General features: G+C 33.2%; 1 protein-coding gene across 9 annotated transcripts in view; it reads left to right on the forward strand.

The window, feature by feature from the left end:
* The window catches only part of LOC132726701 (glutamine--fructose-6-phosphate aminotransferase [isomerizing] 2-like), a 68,685-nt gene that overhangs the window by 39,362 nt on the left and 6,891 nt on the right, over nucleotides 1-22,432 (forward strand). For 7 of the 9 annotated variants that reach the window (XM_060712056.1, XM_060712049.1, XM_060712055.1 and 4 more), the window contains 11 exons: nucleotides 2,777-2,888; nucleotides 4,463-4,629; nucleotides 5,021-5,214; nucleotides 5,684-5,804; nucleotides 6,402-6,557; nucleotides 7,349-7,465; nucleotides 7,797-7,924; nucleotides 8,699-8,827; nucleotides 10,020-10,058; nucleotides 13,337-13,498; nucleotides 18,229-18,288. In XM_060712056.1, the coding sequence (XP_060568039.1) occupies nucleotides 2,777-2,888; nucleotides 4,463-4,629; nucleotides 5,021-5,214; nucleotides 5,684-5,804; nucleotides 6,402-6,557; nucleotides 7,349-7,465; nucleotides 7,797-7,924; nucleotides 8,699-8,827; nucleotides 10,020-10,058; nucleotides 13,337-13,498; nucleotides 18,229-18,273 (1,370 nt within the window). In that variant the 3' untranslated portion in view covers nucleotides 18,274-18,288. Of the gene's footprint in view, nucleotides 1-2,776; nucleotides 2,889-4,462; nucleotides 4,630-5,020; nucleotides 5,215-5,683; nucleotides 5,805-6,401; nucleotides 6,558-7,348; nucleotides 7,466-7,796; nucleotides 7,925-8,698; nucleotides 8,828-10,019; nucleotides 10,059-13,336; nucleotides 13,499-15,177; nucleotides 15,340-18,228; nucleotides 18,289-22,432 lie in introns of all 9 variants that reach the window. The other 2 variants (XM_060712051.1, XM_060712052.1) reach the window with 2 other exon arrangements.

Below are 22,432 nucleotides of genomic sequence, written 5' to 3' on the forward strand. Positions count from 1 at the left end.
AATGATATACCCTAATGTTGCCTGTAAAATTCTTGAAAAAATATTCTTGCCCAATGCTACAACAGACACGTAGATGAAATATCAAGACATTAGTATTAAAGACTTCATTTTCAAAAAAAAAGATATTAATCATTTCTCCTATAAATCTATTTTTTTTAAATAAATATTTGTCAAACTTGTAAATTATTATTTTTTCATATACCAAGTAAACTAGTTTTAACATCTTCGTAAGTTTTTTTTTTCATTTTCTTATATTTGATTGGTTAATTTAACATTCTATATTATCTTACAGTTATAAATTTAATCAGTACACGTTTCGACATGTGTAGAACCATAAAAATGTCTTAACGGTAGAACTCTGTACATAAAGTGGCTTACGTTTTTAGGAAGCTTTTTTAAATATGATCTTCATATATTGTCAATGAGGCTTGTTTAAAAATAGCTTAACAGATTCATTAACTCTTACTTTCATGTTTACTTATTTCATAAACATGACAAAGATTATCATGATTTATACAATATCATGTTGTTACTGAAAATTTATTTTTTGTGAGCTGTGAAACAGATTTTAGTTGCTAGTTATATGTATATGTTTTCCTTTGTTTTTAGTCAAATTCTTGTTTGTGTCACTCAATGTTTCGTTTTCTGTTTGCGAAAAAAAAATAAAAATCATAAATGTTTATTAGCTCACCTGTCACAAAGTGACAGGGTGAGCTTTTGTGATCGCTTTTCGTCCGGCGTCCGTCCGTCCGTCGTCCGTCCGTCGTCCGTCCGTCCGTCCGTCCGTAAACTTTTACTTTAAATGACATCTCCTCATAAACCACTAAGCCAATTTCATCCAAACTTCACAGGAATGTTCCTTTGGTGGTCACCTTTAAAAATTGTTCAAAGAATTTAATTCCATGCAAAACTCTGGTTGCCATGGCAACCGAAAGAAAAAACTTTAAATATCTTCTTTTAAAAAACCATAAGAGCTAGAGCTTAGATATTTGGCATGAAACATCTTCTAGTGAGTGTCTACCAAGTTTGTTCAAATAAAAGCCCTGGGGTCAAAATTGGCCCCGCCCCGGGGGGTCATTGATTTTCCCTATATGCATATAGTAAAAACTTAAAAAATCTTCTTTTAAAAGAACCCAAAGAGCTAGAGCTAAGATATTTAGCATGAAACATGTTCTAATGGGTGTCTACCAAGTTTGTTCAAATAAAAGCCCTGGGGTGAAAATTGGCCCCGCCCCGGGGGTCATTGATTTTCCCTATATGCATATAGTAAAAACTTAAAAAATCTTCTTTTTAAAGAACTCAAAGAGCTAGAGCTTAGATATTTGGCATGAAACATCTTCTAGTGAGTGTCTACCAAGTTTGTTCAAATAAAAGCCCTGGGGTCAAAAATTGGCCCCGCCCCGGGGGGTCATTGATTTTCCTTATATGCATGTAGTAAAAACTTAAAAAATCTTCTTTTAAAGAACCCAAAAGCTAGAGCTAAGATATTTAGCATGAAACATGTTCTAATGGGTGTCTACCAAGTTTGTTCAAATAAAAGCCCTGGGGTGAAAATTGGCCCCGCCCCGGGGTCATTGATTTTCCCTATATGCATATAGTAAAAACTTAAAAAATCTTCTTTTAAAGAACTCAAAGAGCTAGAGCTTAGATATTTGGCATGAAACATCTTCTAGTGAGTGTCTACCAAGTTTGTTCAAATAAAAGCCCTGGGGTCAAAATTGGCCCCGCCCCAGGGGGTCATTGATTTTCCCTATATGCATATAGTAAAAACTTAAAAAATCTTCTTTTAAAGAACCCAAAGAGCTAGAGCTAAGATATTAAGCATGAAACATCTTCTAGCGTGTGTCTACCAAGTTTGTTCAAATAAAAGCCCTGGGGTCAAAATTGGCCCCGCCCCCGGGGGTCATTGATTTTCCCTATATGCATATAGTAAAAACTTAAAAAATCTTCTTTTAAAGAACCCAAAGAGCTAGAGCTAAGATATTTAGCATGAAACATGTTCTAATGGGTGTCTACCAAGTTTGTTCAAATAAAAGCCCTGGGGTGAAAATTGGCCCCGCCCCGGGGGGTCATTGATTTTCCCTATATGCATATAGTAAAAACTTAAAAAATCTTCTTTTAATGAACTCAAAGAGCTATGGCTAAGATATTTAGCATGAAACATGTTCTAATAGGTGTCTACCAAGTTTGTTCAAATACAAGCCCAGGGGTCAAAATTGGCCCCGCCCCGGGGGTCATTGATTTTCTTTATATGTGTTTAGCAAAAACTTTAAATCTTCTTTGAAAAAACCCAAATAGCTAGAGTTTAGATATTAAGCATGAAACATTTTCTAGTAAGTGTCTACAAAGTTTGTTCAAATAAAAGCCCTGGGGTCAAAACTGGCCCGGCCCCAGGGGTGTCATTGTTTTTAACTATATGTGTATAGTAAAAACTTTAAAAAAATCTTCTTTTAAAAAGCCCAATGAGCTAGAGCTTAAATGTTTAGCATGAAACATCTTCTTATGGGTGTCTACCAAGTTTGTGCAAATAAAAGCCCTTGGGTTAAATTGGCTCTGCAACGTTGGGGGGGGGGGGGGGGGGGGGGGGGGTGGGGGTTGGGGGGCCTATATACAGGTGAGCGACCTCAGGGCCATCATGGCCCTCTTGTTTTATTAAGTGATAAATATTTTATCAATTTTTGGTCATCTAAATGATATTGAAAAAGGAAACAGGATTGCTTTGATATGTGTGGTATATTTTGTTGTTATAGTTGTTATTTTCTTTAATAACCACCAGATAACCGTGGGTTCATGACGGCGCCAACAGCTCAAAGATCTTTCTCGGAAACTGAATATCATACTGTCGGGCCAGAAAAGGAGGTCGAGTATTTCTTTGCATCCGATGCCAGGTAATTATAGTGTCTACTTACTATGATTTATTTGTTTACTTTTTACGCCCCCATTACTTGGGGTAGGGTCGTTTATGGTTTTCCCTTATCTGACAGGCTTCCTGCTGACAGTCTGTAAAACAGAACAGTGGAATGTAGGGGAGAAACTGAGTCCTGTGGACACAGTTTCTTGGTACCAGTCAGTTTCTTGGTACCAGTACTTCTTTTGCTTCCTCTTTACCCTATCTGTTTAATTCTTTCTCAATTTCTTTTCTTTTTCCCCAATTTGTGTTATTCACCAATACGCTATTAATTATGTTTCCATTTCTCCCATTTTAATAGTTTCATTTTCTCCCATTTGCATGTTTTTTCCCTGGTAGTTCCCTGTTTTTCCTACTTTTGTTTTCTTTTCCTCAGAATGGTTTTCTTTTTCCCTGTTTGTTTCCTTTGCCTTAAATTTGCATCTTTTTATTCATTGTTTGTATATATAATTTTTTTAACTTTTTTCTTTTGATTCTGAATTTTCCTTTTTATAGCTGCATGATCTTATTTCTAAGTGAAAGTTCAATGTGAAGACAAAATGATATTTAGAGATTGTCTTGAAACCAGATGTGCACCTTCTGTATGTGCAGATATTTAAAAAATAAAATCATTCTGCAATGTCTGAACATGTCTGCACCTTTTTTTTTTACTTTGGGAAAGTCTGTTTATCATTTGATGTGTGCTTTAACATTCTGTAAATCACATATTCCATAAAATAACAATCAGATAAATGGAGATATTGTTGTGAATGTATAAACAAGGTTATATTGTTGATTACATTACATGCAACATAAATGGAATACTGGTATTCTATCACTATATTGGTATCCAATGTTTGTTAAGTTATTCTATATGTATAAATTGTTACCAATCAATTTAATCATTAAGGAAATAGTATTTGAAATACAAGTCTAAATTAAGTCAGTACTTTGAAAAAAAACATTGAAGGAATGATATTTTTACTTAAATTGAAAAGTAAAATGGAGCAATTAACACAGACTGATTAGATGGCAATTTGTATTTTAGAAAATTGGATGAAGGTTGGGGGACACCATTGTACTTTTGTTTGTTAAAGCTGCAATAACATTGTAATAAAACTGTATCTCAGCGTCACTATTGGAGGAAACTTATGTGTCTTAAGGCGGACCCCTTTTCCCCTATCGTCAGCTTTATTATGCATTGGAGTAGAAAATTCAACCTCTTGAAATCTACCTAAATATTTTGCTCTTATAAGTGGAAAAAATATGTTGAAAATTGTCAGTTGCATAAAAACCTTTATGAACTACAAATAATTATATAAAAATTGCGAACAGATGTTCTTTATATTGATATACATGTATTTAAATATCATTCATTGAAATAGCTTAAGGTATTATGGATGTTTATTTTTTATTTTATCTTTTTATATCTTTCTTGAACATATGTTGACCTGTATTACAGTCAATCTAAATTGTCTTATAAAAAATAATAGATTCAACTACGTAAATAAAAAAAAAATAAAAAAATAAAAAAAACACATCTATTCAGACACATTTTTTTTATGTTACGTGCAGTGCAATAATTGAACATACCAACCAGGTGATATTTCTTGAGGATGATGATGTAGCCGCAGTTACAAAGGGTAGCCTTACCTTGCACCGGATCAAGCGGAACCAGCTTGATGAGTCGAGTGTTCGAGAGGTGATCACACTTAAGATGGAACTTCAACAGATCATGAAAGGTATGTCTGCTTGAAAGAGCTATTTTTAGATCTGATGTTTTTTATTGTTAAAAAGAAAGAAATTTTATTATTACATGTATAATATAACACTTACGGTTCTACTCATAAATTTCAAATTGTTGGGTGGTTGTAGCTTTAACAGCAGTAGGCTAACAAATTTCTTTTAGGAATTTTTTATGAAGAGTTTAGGTAGCTGTGTTAGATGCAGATGTCAATTTTGTCATTAAAAATTGTCTTTTCCATGGCAATAACTGTCGAAAATCAAGACGGAAAATCAGTCTGAAAAGATTTTTCGTAACAATTTCCTAGGTGTCATTTATACAGCATTATAAACTCTTATACATGTATTTACAAGCACTGGATCAAAGTTTTTGCCATTTTATGTACGTAGGTAACTACAGCTCCTTCATGCAAAAGGAAATCTTTGAACAACCAGAGTCTGTTGTTAACACAATGAGAGGGCGCGTCAATTTTGAGGAGAATACAGTCACCCTCGGTGGACTCAAGGAGTTCATGAGCGAAATAAAGCGGTGTAGAAGACTTTTGTTCATAGCTTGTGGAACCAGTTATCATAGCACAGTAGCAGTAAGTGTTATACCTTGTCTTGCTAAATTTGTACCCGATATAACTGTTTTCTGATCGTTTTGGTTTTATTAGAAAGATGTTAGAACTAGTTTACTTTGTATATGAAATTAGTAAAATTCAATTTCTTCATTTAAATCACTGCTTGTTGATTTCTTGTAACTCTTACCAGACTGAATATCTTCCTTAAATGGATTTGTCCTTCGTTTAATCTTGACAAAACCATTCATCTTTTTTAAACAAAATCAAAATTTAAAGGTAAGTACATTGTACTAAATGAATAGGGAACAGTTGACGACCAAGATCAGATGTCACTGCTTTGCCATCTAATCTTAGGCTGTACTGATCACAGAATCATTCGCTACCAGCAAGCTAAGGGCTAAATATTAAGTTCTTAATTTCATTCCCATAAAGAGGATATTTTGCAAAAAGAAATGTATTTTTAGATATTTCATGTAATTTCTTTTTGCAGACTCGGCAGCTGCTTGAGGAGCTCACAGAATTACCTGTGATGGTGGAGTTAGCAAGTGACTTTCTGGACAGAAATACACCTGTCTTCAGAGATGATGTCTGCTTCTTTATAAGCCAGTCAGGTAATTTCACCTTCTCTTTTAAAACCCTGCCTATGCTTAGTTTTTACATGTAGAATGGACTTGTTCTTCTTTGACTTTGGAACAGTCCATGGTTAATATGCAGGGTTTTAGCATGAAAATTGAAGCAATGGGTAACAACTCGGTCAGTGTATTGGTCACACTGCACTTCTGTGTAATGTGCAGGCAAATGTTACTCAATATAGGCAAATCATGTTACCAAGCATGAAGACACTACAGGCATGTATAGCATTCAAATTTGCTGTCAGTCTCTTCAGCATCATTGAAGAGCATAAAATTCAGTTCAAAGGCAGAAAGAAGTAATATTTTACTTATGATATTGTTAGAAAAGGCTTTTTATCAAATTTGAATAAAAATGTAGTTTTCATCATTGGTCAATATCTCAATTTTAAAACAGTAGAGTTTCGCAGTTTTACTTCTTGCAGAAATTGCAATTTGTCAAGAGTCGTGTTAAAAGGATCGGATAAATCATAATACACACTCCAGTCATTGGCTTATTGCTTGATTATGCTTTTTACAGATTCAGAAATTTTATGTATTATTCAGTGTTTGTCATCTACTGGTTAATGATTATTCCAGGTGAAACTGCGGACACATTAATGGCCTTAAATTACTGTAAAAGTCGTGGAGCCCTCATTGTGGGTATCACTAACACAGTAGGCAGCAGTATATGTAGAGGCTCTCACTGTGGTGTTCACATCAATGCCGGACCAGAAATCGGTGTGGCCAGTACAAAGTTTGTCTCCCTACATATTTTTAGTTTCCAGTCAAAATCAACTTTTAGTTGCGTTGCAAACAGCATATAGACGCAAGACTGCGACTATTTTGCAGTCCTGACAGGATCCATGCCTTTTCGTACAAACCCTTTTAACAAGTACAGAATGAAGCAACAATGGACCTATCAACGTCGAATTCAGCGGGTCGATCATGCTGTCGCATATTTCTATTATGTTATTTTTTGTGACGCGTCTCATATTTTTATTCAAAGTATCAAATGAATAGCTTTAGTTATGAGATTGAGCAATGGAGGCTCGAGCTAAGAATCTTAGGAATTAATTTTTGCTTGATGTATGAAGCAATGGAGCTTAAGGAAATTCCCCCTCAAGGTAATATTTAAGGCCTGTCAAATATCCTGAAAACTGTAAATGGGACAGCACAATTACATTACCAAAAGAATTAAGATGCACATAGGGTACAACTGAGAAGTGTTCATTAACTGGCCAAAAGGAATTGTATTTATCATATTGATTTAATTAGAACAGGTTATGTCTTACATTGTGCTCATGTTAACAATTATATGGTTTGGCATGGTATGGCCAGTTATGTGTCAATGTGCTGATATACGCAAACAAACAAACAAACATTGTGCTCATTCTAATTTCATGATAATTATATCAATTAATTAAAAATTACCTGGAAAGAGGTAAGGCTTTGTATATAAATGTTAAATTTTAAATGTGTGCTTAGGGGCTATAATTTGATTTCAATACTTGACCTAGTTTATACATAAAGATTTGATATATTTCAGGCGTACACCAGTCAGTTTATATCATTGGTGATGTTTGGCCTTATGATGTGTGATGACAGAATCTCAATGCAGGAAAGACGGAAAGAAATCATACAGGGTCTCAAACATTTGCCAGGTACACTATCTAGATCTCTGGTCTACATGTTTAAAAATTAGAATTGAGATGTTGAGAAAATTTATAGGGATATTGAACCATAAAGACTGATAAAGTAGTGTACACAGGCCACCCCACCACTTTCTTCTCTGGTATAAACCTCTTATATTAGCTCTTATTTAAAACTCTATATGTACAGATTTTGTACCAGAGGAGTGGATGTGTCATGCATTTTTAGCAAAACAAAAAAGCTAGGTTCGTCTCATCCAGTACTGATTGGTGCTCAATCTTAAACCAGGTTGGGCTGAGAAAAAAAATGTGCATATTTATAACAGTGACATTTTATTTTCAGAACAAATTAAAGAGGTCCTTCAACTAGATGAACAAATTCACAAACTGGCTCAAGAACTTTATACACAAAAATCCCTGCTGGTGATGGGTAGAGGATACAACTTTGCCACATGCCTTGAAGGAGCATTGGTATGGTGTCAATAATTTACATGTACTTTCATTCATTTAACTAAATTGGTATGGTTATTGTCATAAACTGTTATCCATATGGGGCAGACCATATGGGGCGTCTGTGGCTGAGTGTTTAATGTTGTTAACTTGAAACTATTTGCCCCTCACAGCTGTGGGTTTAATTCCCTAGAGACTTTGGATTCTATCCAGCCTGCTTACAGAACATAAGTGGTTCTACTCAGGTTCCCACTTGTTCCTGAAATAATGCGCAAAGGACACCTTAGGTCTTTCTCTACAAGTAATGCAGGAAAGTCGCCGTATGACCTTTAAATTGTTGTTGCTACTTAAAACCCAACAAATACAAACAAAAGCTATCCATATAACTGAAATATTGTAAAATATTAAATCATTAAAACACTAAAATATGGAAGATATTAGCCATATGGTTCTCATCAGTCATAAGAAATATATAGATACATGATTTAAAATTCAAATCAAAACATATTAAGGTCAATAAATAATTGAGCCGCGTCATGACAAAACCAACATAATGGGTTTGCGGCCAGCATGGATCCAGACCAGCCTGCGCATCTGCGCAGTCTGATCAGGATCCATGCTGTTTGCTATCAGTTTCTCTACTTGTTATAGGGTTTGTAAGCGAACAGCATGGATTCTGATCAGACTGCACGGATGCGCAGGCTGGTCTGGATCCATGCTGGTCGCAAACCCATTATGCTGGCTTTGTCGTGACACAGCTCAATTTATTATGTATATTGAAAATATGTATTACAGAAAATCAAGGAGTTGACCTACATGCACTCAGAAGGTATATTGGCCGGGGAGCTCAAACATGGACCATTGGCTTTAGTGGATAAAGCCATGCCTGTAATGATGGTTGTAACACGTGATAAAGTCTACTCTGTAAGTTGCTGTTTAGCTATCAATTTATGGATTTAGAATTTAATATTCAGTTATTGTTGTGCTACAAATTAGTAGTTTTCAAGGAGATTATATCTGCCATGATTTTGTATTAAATTCTATTAAGTTTAATGTTCTTAAAATATGTTTATGTAACACAAAAGGTTGATGTTGGAAGATAATGAAGCTGTTTAAAGTTGTTAAGTTCAGTTTTGGGCAGGGCTTACCATGTGTTAATTTGCACAATGACTTAACTTTATTAATAGTGAACTTGTTTGAAAACAGTTTCTTGAAAAATCTGTCATAACTTAGAATGGTAAATAATAATTATATGACAAACAATTTCTCTCCATTGCGATTGATTGAGACAAGGTCACATGACAGTCAATAAATTCTAGGGGATATTGATATTAACAAACAACATAATAAATTATGGTGCTAAATTTTACCGTCTATTATTAGAAACAAGTCTTTAATGGCTTAACGGGATAGAGGGGTACTAGCCAACCTTATGTAATATAAACATCCTGTTAAAATTACAGATTACGACTTTTTGTCAAGTCTACAAAAAATAATTATGTGTTTTACTTTGCATTCTTATGAACTATTATTCCCTTTTAAAAACAAAACTAATGCTGTGAACTGAAAAACAACTTTTAGGCTTTTCCTCTGCTTATTTAGGGCTTGTTTACACGGAAAAAAAAAGAAATCGGTCAACTTTAAAAAATTTACCAAATGAAGACTTTTTCTATGGTCATGTAATAAAACAGTTATTGCATGATGATTTCAGTGAATATCAAAGTGTATGGACCAGGTTTATGTGTTATTAGTGTTATCACATTAGCCAGGTCCATAAATTTGGATATTTACCTCATAGTCATACTATAATTGTAGAATATTGTATGGTTACTTCAAAATCATTATTTTTTGTGGTACACTAATTTTTATGGTTTTCATGGGAAGGTCAATCCACAAATTTAAGATCCAACGAAATTTCATTTTGTCTGCTATAAGATTATTTTTCATCAAATCATTTACATTTTACCCTTTAGATTAATAGTCCACAACTTAAAGTATCCACAAAAATGTTCTTTGTGACAAAAACCACGAAATTTCATGTCCATGAAATTAAGCGAATTCCCAGTATCTTATTAAATAATTGAAATATTTAAGTTTCTATAATATTTATTTTCAGAAATGTATGAATGCTTTGCAGCAAGTTAAAGCAAGACATGTAAGTACAAAGTCTATTTAGTAGGCTGTTTGTATTTCCAACTGATCAATGATTTTATTCTTGGAATACATAATATTTGCCCCTCACGGCTGCTGGTTCAAAACCTGACAGGGACTTTAGATTCTTTCATGTGAGGAAGCTATCCAGCTAGCTTTTGGAATATTGTTGGTTCTACTCGGGTGCCTGTTTGTATGCCTGAAATAATGCTTGAAAGGGTACTCAAGGTCTTCCTCCACCAATAAAGCTGGAAAGTCGCTGTATGACCTTTACTGTGTTGGTGCGACATGAAACACAACCAAAAACAAAACAAAAACCCATAAAATTTGATGTTCATGTACATGGCCTAATATAGTTTTTGCTGATAACAAAAAATCATACTTTTGTTTGGTGGTTTCATAACATTTTTATGCACGTAGAAAGTCAATATAAGATATGAAAGTATGATTATTCATTAAACACTAACTATTACATCACTTTTCATAAGGTATTATAACATAAAATTTAAACTGATTTTAACTATTTTGTCCTAACTTGATTTAAGACTTAATAACTATGGATTTATTTCAGCACAAGTTTTGTAAATAATTAAAAATTTCTTTTGTCTTCCAGACCTAAGTTCACAGTGAGCTGAATCAAAAATTTATAAGATTTTATCAGTTTCAGGTGTTGATGAGTTATGATTTAATTTTTTCTTGTTTTTTTTTAACCCTATGATATAAAGGCAAAGAGATGCTTCCCTAGAATTGGAGAGGGTATGCAGTCAGCTTATGTGAAGAAATTTGGTCGTTACCAGTGTCAAACATTGTACCTTGAACTATTTCCAAATCGACAGCATGGGTTTTTCTTTCCTAATTTTTTAACCCATTATCAGCTGTAATAGCCTGACCAAACTTTATATTATTGTTGGCTGACCAACTTCAATTATTTATCTTGATATCCCTTAAATTGATAATGGATAGTTCCAAATAAAGGATGCTGGACAGGTTCATTTAAGAAATTCAGCAGGTTTGTGGTTAAAGAAAGGAAAGAAACTGCTGAATTGTATTTTAGTCTGATATAAATATAAACAAGGAGGGCTACCCTCCTCACCCAGAATTCAGCCAGCATCTCACCTTGGTTAAGGTTTTTTATACCACCCTTTCATCGAAAAACCTTTGAAAATATTGCTTTTGTACATGGAATACTAAACATGGAATACATATTTTTGACCTTCACGCCCATTTGCATAATTGTAAATAACTATGTTATTCATTTTGATGTAAATATGCCTCATTTTGAACTTACAAAATTAGTCTTTACTCCACTATCAAGCACTGAGAATAGTTGAGCAAACAATTCTTGTTTCAGGTTACAGTTAAATAAGCATTAACTACAATCATTATTGTATGTTGTCTGTATGTTATTTATTGAAGCATGATGGATGTCACAGCCTTCCTTTTGATGAATGCTCTTTATATCATGATTGTCATACATGTATATCACTTGGTGTTTTATCTTAACCTTTAACCTGCTGGAGCCTGTTGATAGGCCTTTGCCACCAGTATAGAGCCAGGCCAGCCTGCACATCCGTGCAGTCTGACCAGGCTCTATACTGTTGGTTAATCAAAGTTTTGTATATTGATACTGAAATCCTTTGGAAGTGTAAATGGACTGTTCCAAATTCAAAGCTAGGGAAATCCCTGTGAAGTTTAAATGGACCATTCCAAATTCAAAGCTAGGGAAATCCCTGGGAAGTTTAAATGGACCATTCCAAATTCAAAGCTAGAGAAATCCCTGGGAAGTTTAAATGGACCATTCCAAATTCAAAGCTAGGGAAATACCTGTAGTTTAAATGGACTGTTCCAAATTCAAAGCCAGGGAAATCCCTTGGAAGTTTTATGGACTATTCCAAATTCAAAGCTGGGGAAATCCGTTACACAAATTGAGCAGGTTAAAGGTTAACTTTGATCAAGATGTTGCAGCTGTGTCCTGTGAAATCATTTGCTACGTCAGTTATTCTTCTTTAATCAGCAAAAATAGATAATGTTCTTGATATGGAAAATAATCTATTTTTAGATGAACGTCTGGAATTTTTTGTTGTTTTTTATTGCTATTTTACCTGGAATGTAACACATTGCTGAGGAATTCATTAATTTTGTCTCTAAAAAATGGCAGAGAAGTTAATTGTTTTTGTATGCAAGTTAGAAATATGTGACCATGTAGAATTAGATTTACAATAATTGATTATTGTGATGTTAGGAAATTTTGAAATATTTCTAGACTTGAAAAAAGAAATTGCTTATTGCAATTGTGAGATTTAATTTGAACATCTTGATCAAAGTTATTATGAATGTATCTTAACAAAATGATTTCACTCCAGAGCACACTGTTTAGTCAGAGCATGCAGTTTTCCAATGCTTTAATTTAATATTATTGTTGTTGTTCTTCTTTGCATGAAAGAAAATTGCTAAGTTTTTGCCTTGATATATATGTATTATTATAAGGCATCTTGCTATAAGGATTTTAACCCTTGCCACCCTAAATATATTAATTGAACTTGTCTATCTTTCAATCTGGACAAGACCATTTTTCATTCTTTGGGAAAATTTCAAATAATCATTCTACTAACTGAATAGCAAACAGTGCAGAGCATGATAAAATGGCTCGGATAAGCTGACTTATCTTGGGCTGCACTGGTTGCTTAAATAGCTGCACGCTTAAAGGTTAAACAGAGGTTATGACCTAGTTCTTAGTTGATTTGAGTTGATCATTTATTGGCAACTAGGAACTAATTTGGTTAATTCCAAGTTATCAACTTTTAAATCAACCAGTCAGAGAATAGACTGTTTTATAAAAATTCCACTCTAATTTTTTTGTAACGGTTTTTAAAACGTTTGTTTCAGTGTAATTGAAATAATCTTTGGTCACATTAAAACACTTTTAACAATATTGGCACACATTTTAGGAGGTTGTTTTCTGTTTTATTTAAATTGAAATTCTGTTTCAATAAAAATTTGGAAAGGGCTCATTGTTTGATTGCCAAAATTGAAAATTTCATCATGAACTTGCCAAAATTTTAATTAAAACTGGAAATTGACATGGATTTTTGACATAATCAATCTATGTCTTGATATTTACATTATCAGTCGGTGATCATTTAATTTTCCTTTCATCATCATAATTATGCACAATATAAGGAATATATGAAGAAAGCATTCAATGCACTTTGGTTAAGGGGAACATTTACTGCAGCTTTTTGTATTTGGATAGTCAGATAGTAATGTCTAATTACATTTTAGGGTCAGCCGATTGTAATCGGTAATATAGATGATAAAGAGACGCAAGATCATGCCAGTAAATACGTTTCTGTTCCACACACGATCGACGCCCTTCAGGGCATTCTTACTGTGATCCCGATGCAACTTCTTTCGTTACATATCGCCACACTACGAAAATGTGATGTAAGAGCTATCAAGTAACGAGCCTTGCGGTGTTGGCTTGGCAACATAATATTTTAGCTTTACTGGATCAGTATACTATACTACCAATAGTGTTTTTGTACTGCAGTAGATACTTTGCTAGTGTGAAAAAAAAATCACCATGGATAATGTGTAATGTTTGGTGCAGGATGCTTTCACCAGCAAATCATTTAAATATTATAACAATTTTGAATATGCTAGGAGGAAACAGAAATGTTTAGAAATTATGTTTTATGAATTAAAGTTTTATTTATTTTTGTATTATTTTATTTTTTTTAATGAATTTTATTGATTATTTTACACTAAAATTATGATTGAGCATAATGCAAAGCAAAGCATCCTTCATAATACATGACAGGTTATCCAGTGTGATTAATGTGCAAATGAATATCAAAGACTCATAAGTGTTTGTTGCTTCTATTATATAATTTTCTTATATTGTTTGTGAAAATTGTAACATTTCATATTGCTATTGGTGATTGTGTGCTTTCTAACTGTTCATGGCATATTGTATAAATTTGTATACACATGTCTGTCAGTCTCGTACAAAATTCAGGATATTTTAGTATAAAAGTAAATGCCTGCATAACACTGTGGTGAACTGTTCACTTCAAGGGGAGAAAATGAGTATGGGGCTAGGTAGCTATGTGGGTTGAGCTGCAGAATGGTATTCTTAGGGTTGCAGGTTCAAGTGCCGATGAGGTTCAGACTGCATATTTTTCTCATCCTGTGACATTTTCAGTACATTATAATTCTATAAAATAAAAACTCAAAAGCTTAGTTAACATACAAATGTAGATCAGGATAACATGTTGAAAGCAGTACAAACCATTATAAAATTTGACATTTATTTGCACATATTTAATGGTCATTGCCAGGAATAGCTCTATATAACACAGGGTGGACTAATCTTTTATGACTAACACTATAGCATGTTAATACCTTTACCCTGATTTAAACTTAACCCTTATTAGATTTATTGGAGATGTAGCCACTTTATTTTCCACCCTCATCAGAACTTTGATTATACCCAGTAACTTCATGACTTGTAATCTCATTTCTATGCTAAATTCTTATTTTGGAAAAGTATGTTTTTCGCATGAAATTATTTTTTTTTTTCCCTGAAAAATGGAGAGACAAAACTTCTTTTATTTTACTTTTTTTACTTTTTTGAAATGCATGTATTATTTGATAGTTTCATTATAGAAAATTTGATTGCTTTTGCTCTATTTTCTTGAAAAAAAAATGTATAAATTAAATAAAAACATCATTTACTCTCTTTCCCTCTGAAATTTTGTTTAACATTCTCAGGTCCCAGAATCTTTCTTTACAATGCTAACTGTACATCATCCATTATTTTGTTTGTCATAGATGTTGATAATTTTCTATGCTTAATATTCAGCTTTCAGCAGGCAATGCTTTATACCCTCTGTGACAAAGTGTGTAAACACATATTGCAGTCCTTATGTCGTTTTTATTCACATGGTTTTAGAAGGTTTACACATCTCCGAAGTTCAGGCTACAGAACCAGTCTTCATACACATATCCAGCTAGACTGTGTCACTTATGCAGTGCTTTCTAGAGTTGACAACCCGTCCTGCAAACTATGATTATCTCAGTGTTCTTTAGCTCTGTCCCTATACGGTTACTCTTATTTCTAGGGTCGTCCAATCTTAGTTTGTAATTCTGGAGATGACGAGACGTCCAAGTATGGGTATAAGTGCATTGGGGTCCCCCATACAGTTGACTGCCTTCAAGGAGTACTTACAGTGATCCCAATGCAACTGCTCTCATTTCATATAGCTGTTCTCAGAGGATATGATGTAAGAATATTTTTTAAAGTAATTTTTTCCGAGAAAAAAAAAACAATGCATGAAAAAAGGTAGGTTTTTGTTGAAATAAATCTCTGGACTGAGTAATAAAAAGGCTTATTTTTGGTCTAAGGTCAAAAATAAATAAAAGTAATATTGGAAATCAGTCTGTTGTAAAGTATACTTATTTTTATTGGTTGGTTTTAAGCGCAAAACTTTAAATTTGACCAATGGCAGGACAGCTTTTAAAACTCAAATAACGTTGAACCTGGTCCTTGATAAAAACCATAGTAATTTTGTGTCTTAGGCTATTCAGGTAAAGTAAACTTTAAAAGAAAAGAATGTTTTTGCTTTATCCCATATCCACAAATCATTTTACATCAAATTGTATTACTTAAATGATGTTTCAAAAGTCTCTTTACGAAACTGTTTAATTTCTCTAGAGTTCGTTCTTGCTCTGGATGAGGAGGTGATTTTCTTTGTTTTGGTTGAGGTTTCACTTCTGTTCTAGATTTCAGACATTTGTATGTGTTTTAATGAAGTTAATGTCATTTCTTTTTTTTGTGTGTGTTGAATTAGATGTTTGTTCTGTATACAGGATACATACTTGAAAGAAATTAATTAATTTTCACATCTTTAAATGAGCCGTGTCATGACAAAACCAACATAATGGGTTTACGACCAGCATGGATCCAGACCAGCCTGGTCATCCACGCAGTCTGATCGGGATCCATACTGTTCGCTATCAGTTTCTCTACTTATAGGGTTTTTAAGCGAACAGCATGGATCCTGATCAGACTGCGCATGGTCTGGATCCATGCTGGTCGCAAACCCATTATGTTGGTTTTGTCATGACACGGCTAAAATATCATTTTAATATGACATTACATTGTAGACATATTGTGCAACTTTATAGCCATTGTCTAACATTGAATTAATGGACAATTAATTAATCTACTAGTACTATTTTTAAGTAAAATTATTTTTAATGTACAATGACTCATTAATCTTTTAACATTTTTTAATTTATCTGAAAAGTACATTAATTTCCATCATTTGTCAGGGAAAAAACAACATTTTCAATCATTTTATTGAAAAGTTCAATTCTATAATTCAGCTAACAAGCTCATTTTAGACTGCTAAAACATGTATTTCTTAAAATTTTATCGAAATGTACATTTCCATTCATAAATTGGAAAATATTTTTCCATTATTTGCTATAAAATATATTCTGACAAGCCATTTGCCCCTCACCACAATATGGGTTTCAATTGTGACAGGGACTCTGGATTCTTTCATGTGAGGAAGCTATCTAGCTAGCTTACGTAACGTCGGTGGTTCTACTCAGGTGCCTGTTCGTGTCTGAAATAATGCATGGAAGGCCATGTGAGGTCTTCCTTTACCACTTAAGCTGGAAAGTTGCCACATGACCTATACTTTGTTGAAACGATGTAAACCCCCCACCACCACCACCACTACCACCCCGCAAAAAAAATTTAAAAATATAGTAGAAAAATATATTTGTAATTTAGCAGAAAATTTACATTTCCATTGAAAGGTTCCCATTATAGGAAAAAAAAATTCAGTTGCGCTTCTTTAATTTAGTTGCAAATTTGCATAATTTGGCTGAAATGAAAAAGTAAATTTCTGTAATTTGGTTATTAAAAAATCTACACATTTTGGTTATTTGGTTGAAAAGAAAAATGCATATCACTAATTTGGTTGAAATAGTACATTAAGTCTGAAAAGTAATTTTGGGAAATTACACATTTTAGTTATTTGGTAAGGGAAAGCAAATTTAACTTTTCAGTAATTTATTTGGTTGATAAAGTATGCTTCAGTAATTTGGTTGAAAAAAGTATGTTTCAGTAATTTGGTTGAAAAAATGACATTTCTGTTATTTGGCTGGCTCATTTTAAGTTATCTGGTTGTAACCATGTGAAATTCATACGTATTTTTTATAATTATAGTCCAATTAACAAAGTGATCATAAAGGAATATATCGGGTACCAGATCTAATTAACAAAGTTATCATTAAGGAATATATTGGGTACCAGCTCTAATTAACAAAGTTATCATTAAGGAATATATCGGGTACCAGCTCTGATTAACAAAGTTATCATTAAGGAATATATTGGGTACCAGCTCTGATTAACAAAGTGATCTTTAAGGAATATATTAGGTACCAGCTCTTATTAACAATGTTATCAGTAAGGAATATATCAGGTACCAGCTCTTATTAACAAAGTTATCATTAAGGAATATATTGGGTACCAGCTCTTATTAACAAAGTTATCCTAAAGGAATATACCGGGTACCAGCTCTTATTAACAAAGTAATCATAAAGGAATATATCAGGTACCAGTACTGCAACCTCCCACCCAATACTAGTTCACTGTAGTAAAATGTAAAATCACCATTACAAACCCAGCTGTAGAAGATAACTTAGTGAAGAGTGTAAATGAAAATGATTTTTCAAAATGTTTATTAAAGTGTTATCAAAGAAGCGTTTTTGACAATCATCAAAGAATCATCAATTTTGTAATCAATGCTAAAGAAAAAACAAACATAGTTACAAAAATCCTTGTTTGATGACACTCTGATTGGTGTAGACTTATGATAAACTTGAATCTTTAAATCGTAAATTTATTATTAATAAACTTACAAGATTTTACCATTATAATTTCATATTAATAAGAAAACAGACAAATAAATTAATAATCAAAATTCCACTTTTTTACCTATAAAGGTGTATTGAACATGCTATCTGATTATAAATTACTTTTCTTCAGCATTTAGTTTCCTTATAAGTTTTGTTCCTAAATCATGTAAAAATTCAAAGCTTTCTATTATTTATTGCAAAATATTTCTTTATAGTTATAATTATGGTTATATTTATAGGTTGACTGCCCAAGAAACCTAGCAAAGAGTGTTACTGTGGAGTAATCTCCCCTGCTTCATGTAAGAGTCATGCTATATTGTCTCCCTTTGTTGTGTGTATTACATTTTCTTTGGTTTGTGTGTCTTCTATTTTATCACTACATAACTGTTTTGTCAAAAAAAAGTATGTTTTTGTTAAAAAAATACACTGAATTTGTTTTGTGGACCTCTTTTGTTATGAAGGTGTTCATGAGCTATTTGGCTGGTTTTCAATATGAAAATATTGGGTAGCCAACAAAACAGTGTATAAAGAGAATGCAATGACATGTAGGCTAGTCTGACTGTAGTGGTGACATAGGTAACTAATTTGTAGACTGGTCTGACTGTACTGGTGACATAGGTAACTAATTTGTAGGCTGGCCTGATTGTACTGGTGACATAGGTAACTAATTTGTAGACTGGCCTGACTATACTGGTGACATAGGTAACTAATTTGTAGACTGGCCTGACTGTACTGGTGACATAGGTAACTAATTTGTAAACTTTCCTGATTCTACTGGTGACATAGGTAACTAATTTGTAGACTGTCCTGATTCTACTGGTGACATATAGGTAACTAATTTGTAGACTGTCCTGACTGTACTGGTGACATAGGTGACTAATTTGTAGGCTGGCCTGACTGTACTGGTGACATAGGTAACTAATTTGTAGACTGGCCTGACTGTACTGGTGACATAGGTAACTAATTTGTAGACTGGCCTGACTGTACTGGTGACATAGGTAACTAATTTGTAGACTGGCCTGACTGTACTGGTGACATAGGTAACTAATTTGTAGACTTGCCTGACTGTACTGGTGAAATAGGTAACAAATTTATAGACTTGCCTGACTGTACTGGTGAAATAAGTAACTAATTTGTAGTTTGATCTGACTGTACTGGTGACATAGGTAACTAATTTATAGACTTGCCTGGCTGTACTGGTGAAATAGGTTACTAATTTGTAGACTGTCCTGACTGTACTGGTGTCATAGGTAACTAATTTGTAGACTTGCCTGGTGACATAGGTAACTAATTTGTAGACTTGCCTGACTGTACTGGTGAAATAGGTAACTAATTTGTAGACTTGCCTGGTGACATAGGTAACAAATTTGTAGACTTGCATGACTGTACTTGTGGCATTGGTTACAGATTTGTGAGAGTGAATAACCGCACTGCTGGTGATGGTCACAGGTTTGTGTTAACTGATGATCAGGCTGGTATGACTATCTTGGTACTATAGGTCACATGACTATAATGAAGGCACGTGTTATTGTACTGTTAGCATCTGTCTTTTAACATTGTCCACAACACTTGAAGTGCTTATGTTTTTGTCTACTGTCATATTCTTAAAATATATCATTGATCTATTATGTTAATATACATATAGTATGTACAGTTGTATAATCCATGTATAGTTAATTCCCTTAGCGCTTTGTGTTATTCAGCCTATTCCTTTTGAGCTAGAAATTTAATTTAAACCATTTGCATGCCTGCTGTATGTTATAAAAATTATAATCATGTTAAATTTTTCGGATAAACAATGCTTTTTTTTTCTCCAATCTTCGCAATTTTTTTTGAAGTTTCATTTTAAATTTGTTTAATTTCCTCTTTGGGTATTATGTAGGTTGAGGGCATAATGCAGATTTAGGGCTGTGGATGGGATAAAATAACTTGCATTACAGTTAAATTTTGAATTGTTCAATCCATAAATACATGCACTAAAAAAAAATTCTTTTTTTTTTTTAAGATATCATACCCATAATCTGCTGAATGGTTTTGTCCTACTTCCAATTTGGAACAGTCTATTTAAAGTCTATAGGGTTTTCAATATCAAAATACAAAAACTGAGCTACCAACAGTATAGAGCCTGGTCAGACTGCACAGATGTTCAGGCTGGCCTTGTTCTATACTGGTGGCAAAGGCTAATCATTTTCAATTCCAGCAGGTTATGGGTTAAAGTTACTAATTTTTAGCTCGACTATTCGAAGAATATGAGAGCTATTGTAGTCGCCCCGGCGTCAGCATCCGCGTCGACGTTGGTTAAAGTTTTTTGTAAAGTCAAATATCTCAATTATTGCTTGAGATATTCAATTGAAACTTACAATACTTATTTATAGTAACAAGGTTCATAAGATTGACATGTTGGATAACTCTGCCTACAATATTGACAGAATTATGCCCCTTTGAAACTTAGAAATTTTGGTTAAAGTTTTTGTAAAGTCAAATATCTCAATTATTGCTTGAGATATTCAATTGAAACTTACAATACTTATTTATAGTAACAAGGTTCATAAGATTGACATGTTGGATAACTCTGCCTACAATATTGACAGAATTATGCCCCTTTGAAACTTAGAAATTTTGGTTAAAGTTTTTTTGTAAAGTCAAATATCTCAATTATTGCTTGAGATATTCAATTGAAATTTACAATACTTTTTTATAGTAACAATGTACATCATTTTGCAAAATTGCATAACTCTGTCTGCAATATTTGCAGAATTATTTGCCCCTTTGAAACTTAGAGATTTTGGTTAAAGGTTAAAGGTCTTCAAAGATATTTACTTGAAACTTTACACATGTACTTAGGGTAATAATTTGAGGGTCATAATTGTATGTCACTGACCAAGTTCCATAACTCTATCTTGCATTAAGGCTGATTCATATCCCCTTTTCTACTTAGTCTCTTGGTTAATGTTAACATGCAAGTTTTACACATCTCAATAACTATTAAAGATATTTATTTAAAACTTCCCATATGCATTTAGGGTCAGAATTGTAGGTCACTGACAAAGATCCATAATTCTATCTTGCATTTAGGCTGATTTTTCTTCCCTTTTTCAACTTAAAATATTCATGGTAAAGTTTTGCTTGTAAGCTGTTATCTCCATAACTACTGAAGGGTTTGTGCCTTTTTTGGGACAATTTTATGCATTCATAATAATAAAGCAGTGATTTACTTGATAAAACATCTTAATTACAAGCCTTTGTACCTTTTCTGTCAATTTTATGTATTCATAGGTAATTAGTATTATTATACTCAATAAAACACCCTTGTGACATTACCTTCCAAATAGTCAAGCCAATACTGTATAATTAGACTCTCTCGAAGGCCTATAACATGAATTTATAAAAAAAGATTAGCCCTTTTGTGAACTTAGAAAATTTAACATTATCAAGGCTCTTTTACTATCAAGCACTTAGAATAGTCGAGCGTGCTGTCCTACCGACAGCTCTTGTTTAACAACATTGTCTTGTTATAAATAAATATAATTATTAATAATAAAATATAATTATTAATAATAAATTATAATTAGTAATAATAAAATATAATTATTAATATGGACATTCTTTGCCAGGTTCTTGAACAGCTTGTACTCAATGACAACCAGCAATTAGCAATTTCTTTTCATTATCATTTAACAGTTTAAATCCATTTTCCATACATTAAATTAGTAATCAGGTAAAATTAAAAGAAAGCACAGATTGATTTTTACTGATTTCATGAATTCTCTTTTGAAATAATGGTGCCTTTAAGAAGGGTATTGTTGTAATTTAATGTGTAAGCTTTTTCCATCAATGTTTTCCTATTTGAAACAATACCTCACTATGTAGGTCACTAAAAGTTCCAATTCAAGGGGCAGGGTAATTGAATATAAAAAAACTTATTGTTATTGACTAAATTATAAATATATATAAGTTTGGAACAGCCATAACTCATTTAAAATAGTGTACATTGATTTCTGGAATGACCAGGGATATGGAAGGTTAATAAATGCTTGGTACATATATCTGATTTTAAATCTAATTCGATTGGGTTCTTCTAGCTAGAGAATTGGCAAGTTAAGAAGACCTCTGAAAAGAAGGCCAACCGATCGAACATTAGACAGTCATTTCAAAATGATGTCTAGTCAAACTATTTTGACCTTAATAATAAATAAGCCGCATCATGAAAAAACCAACATAATGGGTTTGCGACCAGCATGGATCCAGACCAGCCTGCGCATCTGCGCAGTCTGATCAGGATCAATGCTGTTCGCTATCAGTTTCTTGACTTGTTATAGGGTATGTAAGCGACCAGCATTGATCCTGATCAGACTGCGTGGATGCGCAGGCTGGTCTGGATCCTTGCTGGTCGCAAACCCATTATGTTGGTTTTGTCATGACGCAGCTCAAATGACTTTGTGC

This window comes from Ruditapes philippinarum, unplaced genomic scaffold, assembly GCF_026571515.1.
Source record: "Ruditapes philippinarum isolate M1 unplaced genomic scaffold, ASM2657151v2 ctg2119_1_1_1_1, whole genome shotgun sequence".
Lineage (NCBI taxonomy): Eukaryota > Metazoa > Mollusca > Bivalvia > Venerida > Veneridae > Ruditapes > Ruditapes philippinarum.